General features: G+C 48.5%; 1 protein-coding gene across 1 annotated transcript; it reads right to left on the reverse strand.

Moving 5' to 3' along the window:
• Positions 1 to 1,362: 1,362 nt before the first annotated feature.
• LOC144129475 (uncharacterized) lies at positions 1,363 to 8,775 on the reverse strand. The gene is made up of 7 exons (XM_077663647.1): positions 8,179 to 8,775; positions 6,901 to 7,089; positions 6,109 to 6,194; positions 2,849 to 2,961; positions 2,727 to 2,777; positions 2,184 to 2,255; positions 1,363 to 1,958 (listed from the first exon to the last, which is right to left on the reverse strand). Exons 1-7 carry the CDS (start codon positions 8,773 to 8,775, stop codon positions 1,363 to 1,365), a joined length of 1,704 nt encoding a protein of 567 aa, XP_077519773.1.
• Positions 8,776 to 9,334: the final 559 nt, after the last annotated feature.

A 9,334-nucleotide genomic window follows, 5' to 3' on the forward strand; every position in this document is an offset into this window, starting at 1 on the left:
GCATTAGCTGCAGTCTCTTCACACATTGCCCTAATGACGAGATTGCTTTGCGGCATGCATGTGTATGCCAGTAATGTTCTGCATCCGGCAAACAATGCTTCCGTATTGGTGAGGGCCATTGTTTTAATATAACTGTTTCAACATTGGGCTTGTCGGTCATGCTGGGTAACTTGCAGGCCATAATCATTTGTAAACATATTTAGCAGACTGTTACAACCATATAAAGCCAACAGCCAAGGAAAGCATGGGGACATGAGCTGTGTTTGAAGCTGAAATGAGAAAAAAAGGAGGAGGAAGAGAAGAGAGGAAGGCGGATGGAAAAATTACTTGCCACCGATGAGAGCTGAGGCCACAACCTCCACATTATGCATGTGTTGTATATGAATTGTGCTATTATGACGGCTATCAATATCCGTCTTCTCGTAACATTTTTTTTTTCAACTTCCAGGTTTCAGGGTTTCCAGACACCATTGGCTGCATTGACGGGAGCCATATTCCTGTTAGGTGCCCTGCTGGTCAGGTGTGGTCAGTGTACGTGAATAGGCACCATTACCCATCCTTGACGCAGCAGGGGACAGGAGATAACCGGGAGAGGTTCCTTGATGCCAGCACTGGTGCACCTAGTAAAATTCACGACTGTAGGATCTTTCGGTTCTCAAACATTTAAAAGAAATTGCCTCAACTCTGTGCTGGAAAATACCAAATTCTTGGGGACGCTGCATACCCATCTCGAGAGTTTTTGAAGACTCCCATTCGAGACTATGGAAGCCTGGATGCCTCTGACAAGGCATTTAACACCAAACTTTCAGCTACCCGTGTGCTAATTGAAAACGCATTTGGGGAATTAAAGGGTAGATTTAGGCAGCTACAGCGTTTGGACCTCATGACTGTAGACATGTCAAAATTTATTCTCTCTTGTTGTGTCCTTCACAACATCTGCATCGACAACGGGGATTCATTTTATTGTTCACTTCAGGACATGTGTCGGAGCTCCCAGGTTAACAATAATCGGAGCTCTACTGCAGATGAAGTCTGCAGTGGAACATCTAGAGAAGAGAGCCTCTTACGGGCACTTGCAGAAGTTAAACGAGAAAAAATAAAGCCCAAGATTGAACTGAAGAGGAGGTACCCACAAAGCCTGTAGTGATGCAAAAACAGGTCTAAACATGTGTTCAAAGCAATGCTTCGTGAACACATGCACAGAAACGTTTTTTCTTGCGCGAAATAAACACTCATAACAACATGTTCATCCAAAGGGCACTGTTTTATTGCTTGAGCCCCAAGGCCTCGCGGATGAGCTGAAGTTTATCTTCGTGCATCTTGCGACGTTCCTGGCATTCATGAATGAGCTCAGCTCGCCGCTCAGCACGCCTGTTCTCTTTTTATTCTTCTCGCTTTTACCTGTGAGCTCTTCGCTCTGCGCTTATAGCCCTCATTTGGTAAAAAAAAAAATTGCATCTGCTGCATACGACTAGTACTGGTACGACATTTCCTTTTCCTCACCTCTGTTGACCATTTCATACTTTCACCATTTTCTGAATTGCTCGACAGAGTACTGGACATTTCAGGCATAGGGGAAATTAGATCAGCTGAGCTGTCAGAGCTTGATGATGTTGACTTGTGGGTCACTCCAAAAGAGTCCCTTTGAATCTCTGTCTCGAGACTGTCATCAATGCTTTGGATTTTTCGCATTTCATTGTCAAATGGGACAGGATGAGGTGAAGCACCTGATTTGTTGTTGTTGTCACTTGCCCTTTTCTTCTGCCTCATTACTGTTCTATAGCGATTTTCACACTTCTGTGGCGTTTTGTTACGTCCAAGAACCTCAGTCAAATCCTGTGAAACCTGCTTGAAAAGCATCTTTTTGTTTTTAAACTTTTTGAATAGACCAACCTGCGGAATGTACTTGTAATAGTAATCTAATAGCAGTTTGGTTTCTCCTGGTGTCCATTCGGGAGCTGAAATATAAATGGGGAAGCTTTACTAGAAGCGTCGAATTCGTCAAGAAATGCAGGCAGCAGAAGTTCGACACTAAATACAAAAACAGCGCTGAGACAGGGGACAACTGAGGAGGAGAGGCGCTTTTTTATGAACGAGGACAAGCGCTGTCGCACTCCTCTTGCAGCACTGTTTTTGTTTTCAAAGATGTACCAACAGCTCGACTTTCCGTTTTACAAGCTCACCTCCGCCGCCTCTTTTCACTTCCGGCGCTGGCTGCGGTCCCCTCTCGCCCACGACCGACGCAGCGGTGTTCTCTGCAAGTGAACATAAAAGTTGCAACTATAAAAACTGTATCGAGGTGCCTACTCTGTGCGACCTGAAATGGTAAGGTCTTTTTTTCTTCTTCAGGTTAATAGCGCCTAATGTTTGCGACGGACGAAGCATGTCATGAGCCCTTGCCGTGGGCAAAAATAAAGAGGCTTGCTTTGATTGGTCAGATGCTGCACAGTAAAACAGGCATATACAGTAATCTGAAAGCATCAACAGACAGAAGTGACGGTAAACCGCAGATGACAGTAGAGCAAGAAGGTGCGGCATCATGAACAGTAATGTTACAGTACGAATATTAACGGCTGCGTTCTCGCCCGTTGTTGCGTCACACGCCACGACGTCCCCGGCCGTTATCCTAAATACTCCATTCGCCGCAAAAAATGGTAAGTAATGAAATAAATCAATGAAAATAATCGTCAAATATGTCCCCATGCATAGTAGTTATTGTCGCTTACCATTGGGTATCTCGCCAACATTCTCAAGAGTGGCCAAGGCATCGACGACAGCTGTGGTGAGCACAAAATGAGATTGACGCTGCTATCTTTCACAGCTTATTTCTGGGAGAGACGACGCTTACCTGGTGCAGCGGGTAGCGGTGACTCCGTTATCATGGTCATGAACAGCCGTTGTGCTTCTTCACCCATCGTCATGCTAAACGCAGCGACGAACGAAAGGCCGGCACAGAATATGCTGCGCGCGCGAGACGGGATGCAGGCGGCAACGCGAGTGGGGGAAAAGTTTGGTCACGTGACTCATGACGTCACATCCTCCTCATCGCTGCGTTGCCCTCGGAACAGCGTGAATGTTCCAGTCGCGAGATGTGAACCCGCGTCCCCGCTGCTCTCGTGCGCTGCTCTGTCTGCTCGCTGCTCTTGCTCTTGTTCGCCCAATGGAAACCGCTATTAGGGTGAAGATCCCGGGGAAGACATAGTTTCTGCACTCTGGAGGTACACGAGGTGAACACGAAACGTGGGTGCAGCACACCTTCTCCGTCTTCGTGATGTACTATACCGCCGAAAATCAAACACCTTTTTTTTAATTATGTAAAGCATTCGGTGAAACACCCTGTATAGTGCGCAACAAGGGGCCACTGGCTGCCAGTCCAACGGGAACCATGTGGTACCGCAGTCAACATTTTCATTCTCAGCCCCGAGTCAGTCGACTGATCAGAGTGTAGGATAAAACACGTCGATATTATACCTAGTAAGGCGGTCGAATTCCCAAGTTCTAGGCCTTCTTTGCCGGAACGAAGTTTGATTTCAGCCCAGTGAGGTTTCAAAGAATTGGCTGCAGCGCAAAAAATGCTTCTGCGAAATTCCACTGTCAAATCAAAGCCTGTTGGCGGCGTTGATGTGGAATTTTTTTATTCACTCTGTGAGTAGTTCAATACAGTCATATCGTCTTTCTATATTCTATATTCTCTGGAACTACGGTATAGGAAAGCGGCGCCGCAATGTGGTGGCCAAGGGCGACCACTGTAGTCTTACCTTGAAAATAAAGCAGCACCTTAACCACCTTTGTCTGAATCATCGCTCGCTACGCCTTGCATTGTGCGATGTGCTAAAAAAGAAAAAGTTGTACTGCTCACCAAATAACATCAACGTCTCATAGTTTATTTCTGTCCCTGGTAAGGCCAGTGACCGCATAATCGCACGCCTGATTTTATGAACCGAAATTCTGACACAGTAGGTAATTGACACTCAGTGTTTGAGTAATGCGTAGACGTGCAAGTAAAAAATCACGGGCCGTTTCACTTGGGGTTAACCATGAATTGTCGTGCGCTAGCATCGTTAGTTCTGTTTCGCATGGTTTATCTCTACTTTCTATGCTGTTGCTTGGCCTAAACGTGCTTACCTTGGTTGATATGTCGTATGGTGTAAGTTTGCGTGTTATTAATCATTTTAGACTTGTACCGCGGTATAATTGGTTAATCTTTACATTCACAGATACCTGGGAGTCCTGATTCCGCTCCAGGCGCAGAGGTGCAATGGTTAACCTAAGCGCCACTGCCCTGCGATGGCAGCTGCTGCCATCGGTGGGGCTTGTGTAGAATTCATAACCTATGTTGTTCCTAAGGAATCTCTCGCGACTGATGATTAAGTTAAACTGATACGGTGGGCAGTTTGCTCTTAATACGATGGGCAGCTTATGAGGACGTCACAACGTGAAGTGACCAAGGTGGCCCATGTGCTAGAAGCAGGCTTTGGACAGACAGACATCCACTTTTCGCCGGATTGGAGGCAATACAGCACTAAAATGGCAACCACAGCAATCGTTCACTCCAGACTCGGGGAGTAAGTGATTACTATTATTCAGTCCAAGTACTGCATTTTAGCAAGACGTTCGATTTTCAAGTGGCCTCAATAATATTTATTTTAAGCGACCGCAAAAGGGCCTCACTGCAGCTGAATGCCGGCACTACACTGGGGGAAGACACTTAAGAAATAAAAAAATTGAAACCTGGGGGAGCGGGATCCGAACTCGCGGCCGCACTAAAAAATCAGTTCCCCTGGCCGCTACTTCAGACCACTACACCGTCGCCACAGCTTTTGCTTAAGCATGACATTTATAAGATTGAAAATATATTCTATTTACATTGACTAAACTATTTACAAAGCCTTTAGGATAGCCACGAAAAACATCGCAAAAAGACAGCAACAGAGCAGTAGACGCGCGGTATAGGTTGAGTGCATCACCAGGAAGGATTGCCACTCCGGTTTTAAGTCGGTCGGTTCATACATTTCCCTGATTTGAACAATCCGTTGGGCGAGAGAGAGAGAGAAAAACATTTATTGAAATCTCAATGAGATTAGCGATGGGCCGTCGTCTTCATCGTTGTCGTCTGGCCTCTTCGCAAGGTCGGGCCCCTATTCCAGGGCTCCGCTGAGTCTTGCTGCTTCGCATGCGTGCTGCACAAGGGCCCTTTTGGCTGTGAGCTCGCTGCTGGTGAGCAGACCCTCCCATTGCTCCGCACTCGGGGTTTCGAGTTTGTGAAATGCATAATTGCGTTTGCACTCCTATGTAATGTGGAATAGCGTGGGGGTTGCCCCGCACCCCGGGCATGTGTCCCTGAATTGTGTAGGGTATGTATCGTACGTCTAAAGGGAATAGGCACACATTGCAGCAAGGTGCTGTGCCGACGAAGAAAAAAGCGCCTCGGCAGTTTATTCCTTTCCTTTTTAAAGGCTACGAAACGAAAGAGGGGAAGGGGAACGAGGGAGGGAAAGATGCGGCCCGCCGTTCTCGGGCTGATAAGCTGCTATCTGATACATCTTCTCTTCTGTATAAAAAACAAAAAAACAAAAAGACAAACTACGATATTTGGCGGAAACTGCAGTCATAGTGAAGTCGTCGAGGTTCCGCACGTTGCCTGGTTGATTTCCGCGGACCTGACGAGGTGAGATCGTTTTCATGCGTAGCTGCTTTTGGATCTTCGATGTTCTGTCTGTGCCGTGGAGATTGTTCTTGCGAGATGTCGACGTCCCGGCCTGTCTCCTGAGCCGCGTGCGTCGGATGCACCATGTTTTGTCGGTCTGTATGTGCGTGTCCTCCCGGGCGGTCGATATCCTGGTCTTTGTCGCTGAGACACTGTTTTCCCAGGCTGTCGACGTCCTGATCTCTCTGCATACTTTCATCGCCTCCGGGAATGTGCAGCAAGTGTTGCCTGTTTCGCCTCAAGAGCCGCTGGTTCTCAGTCTTCACCACGTACGACCTCGGTGCTGCTTTCTCGATTACTGTTGCTGTGCGTGACCAGTTGTCGCCGTGCACACGAACTGAACTGCCCTCTTTGAGAGGTGGCAGTACCTTTCCCCTCGAAGATTGGCAATGCTTTCGCACTGGGACACTGGAATCCTCGTTGTATTCAGGCAGGGAAGTGCAAAGGCGTCGGCCTTGCAGCAGTTCGCCCGGAGAGCGGCCATCTTCTAAGGGAGAAGAACGATAGGCTAAGAGACCCAACCAAAAGTCACCGCGTGACTCATTCGTCTTCTTAAGGATGCGCTTAATTATCTGAACCCCCTTTTCCGCAAGCCCATTTGACCTTGGGAATTCTGGACTCGATGTGATGTGCTGGAAGTCGTACTTCTGCGCAAACAAACGAAATTCTCGCGATGAAAACTGGGGCCCGTTGTCAGTCCACACTTGCACCGGGATGCCGTACCGTGAGAAAATGGCCGATATCTTGGCTATGACCTCTTTTGCCGCTGTGCCTCTTAGCTTCTCTACTTCAGGGAAATTTGAGTGGGCATCGTACACTACGACATAAGCGGCTCCCCCAAACTGGCAGAGGTCAATTCCTACGCGGTACCATGGCCTATCCGGGGTGGGCTGCATGAGCAAGGATACCCTCTGCTGGTTGTACGCATACTTTTGGCAAGTACTGCACACTCGCACGAACTCGTCAATAGCACCGTTGAGCGCAGGCCAGAATACCAATCTCCGCGCTCTGGCTTTGCATTTATTTAGTCCAAGGTGCCCCTCGTGAATCCTCTGAAGAATTTCTGCTCTCATAGATTTAGGTATGACAACTTTAGAGCCCTTGAGCAGTATTCCTTCTACCACAGACAGCTCTCTGGCAAACGGCTTCAGTTCACCGTCGATGGCAGCCCCTTGTGAAATTCGCTGTCTCACCTCGCTTAAGTACGGGTCATCCCTGATTTCCTTTTCCAGACGCTCTTTCATTGGCGTGCTTACGATGCTGGAGACGACCTGTACGGCATGGATGTCGCAGTCTGCTTCCGATGAGGCACTCGACGCCTGCGTTGGCACTGGTGCACGTGACAACATGTCCGCCAGCAGCAAGTCTTTGCCAGGAACGAACTGCAACGTATAATCATATTGTAGCAGCCTAATAAAAAAACGCTTCAATCGCGGAGGCATGTCTGCAATGTTCTTTTGGGAAATTGCAAGCAAGGGCCTATGGTCAGTTTCGATCAGTACCCTGCGGCCATAAACAAAATGATGGAACTTTTCGCATGCGAACACTACCGCAAGCGTTTCCTTTTCAATTTGCGAATAGCGGGTTTCGCTATCTGTTAGGGTCCTTGATGCGTACGACACTGGTCGCCAGTCACTGCCATATCGCTGCAGTAGTGCAGCGCCCAAACCAGTCCCCGAAGCGTCCGCAGTGATCTTGGTTTCCTTTGCTTCATCAAAAAGCGCGAGTAATGGAGGGTTTGTCAGTGCGTCGCAAATTTCTCTCCATTCACGCTGATGCGCCGCCGTCCATTCAAACATGACGTTTTCTTTTAAGAGTGTCCGCAGTAAGACTGTCTTATCACTCAGTGACGGGACGTACTTGCGAAAGTAGTTAACAACGCCCATCATTCTGCGCACTGAATGCCTATCTTGCGGCGCCGGCAGCGAAAGGACGCTTTCAACTAAGTTGCGACCGGGACGAACGCCTTGCTCACCTATTACGTCGCCCAAGAACGCAATTTCTTTCAACCCAAACACGCATTTCTGCCTGTTAAACGTCAAGCCCGCCTGTGCTGCCCGCGTTAGCACGGCATGGAGGCGCTCGTTATGCTGCTTCTCACTGTCACCCCACACTAGAATATCATCAATGTATATGCGGACGCCTTCCAGTCCCTCGAAGATTTCAGTTAGCGTTTTCTGGAAAACTTCGCTCGCTGATGAAATTCCAAAAGGAAGACGCAAAAATCGGTAACGCCCAAATGGTGTCGCAAAAGTACACACCCGCGATGTAGCTTCGTCTAATGGGATTTGATGGAAAACTGCATTTGCGTCTAGCCGGGAAAAAAACTTAGCACCCGACAGCTCTGCCTCAATCTCTTCCCTTGTTGGCATTGGATAGTGCTCGCGTTTGATGTTCTTGTTGATTTCCCTTGGATCCATGCAGACACGAAGCGCTCCATCTTTCTTACGCGCTATCACCAAAGGGCTTACCCATTCTGTGGGCTCATCCACCTTTTTGATAATGGCAGCCTTTTCCATGCGCTCCAGTTCTTGTCGAAGAGGGTCCCGGAGGGCCAAAGGTACTCTTCGTGCTGGATGCACTACTGGGACAGCATCCGCCCGCAGGACCATCCGGTACTGCCGTCCAACACACCCCGTACCCTGGAACAAGTCTGGAAAGGCTTTCTCCGGTGCTGTCTCATTCCATTCCACCGAATCCACAGCTTTCGGCACTAGCCCAAACTGCTGACATGTCTGCAGTCCTAGTATGGCCTGCCGACCCTTCTTGACCACGAAAAAGGTCACAACGTGTGCCACACCGTTGAGAACAAGGATCTCTCTATCCACTCCGACATGCTTGATAGCACTGCCTTTGTACGCCTTCAGCACTGCAGTGCTTTTCTGGAGGCTCGCGGTGTTTTTCAAACGACGGTAAAGAGTTACAGGAACTATGTTTGCTTGTGAGCCTGTGTCAACTTTGAATCTAATTTCTTTGCCGCGTATGTTTCCGCTGACCGTCCAGTCTGCACCGGCCCCGTCGCTGATTCCGCACACTCCGATATCTAAAATATCGAACCCGTCCTCCATCTTATCTTCTTTTACTTCATCTACCTGTCTGCTCTGGCGGCGCCTGCAGCATACCGCAAAATGATTCGGCTTCTTGCAAGCATAACATATCTTTCCATACGCCGGGCAGTCTCCTTGCGCATGAGCCCTGTTGCATTGTCGACATCGAAAAGGTTTCCGGTCATGCTCCCGTTTGTGGGCGTAGTCTACTTGTAGGGTGTCCTTCGACCAAGCAGCATTTTGCCGCGCCGAGACCTCGGCCGCTTTGCACATCTGCTCCGCCTTCTGTAAGGTTAGGTCCTTTTCTCGTAGCATTTTCTCCCTTATCTTCGGATTGTGAGTGCCGAAAACAACCTGATCTCTTATCATAGATTCTTCGAGCCTGCCGAAATTGCATAGCTTCGCCTGTTTCTTTAACTGCCGCAGATATTGCTCAAAAGGCTCTCCTTCATCCTGCACGCGGAGGCGAAAAACGTGTCTTTCGTAAACTTCGTTTCCTTCATCCACACAGTACGCCTCAAACTTGCGCAGCACTGTCTGGTAGTCTTCCTTGCTCTCACCTGCTTCGAAGGAGAAGTTG

Source organism: Amblyomma americanum, chromosome 4 (assembly GCF_052857255.1).
Source record: "Amblyomma americanum isolate KBUSLIRL-KWMA chromosome 4, ASM5285725v1, whole genome shotgun sequence".
Taxonomy (NCBI): Eukaryota; Metazoa; Arthropoda; class Arachnida; order Ixodida; family Ixodidae; genus Amblyomma; species Amblyomma americanum.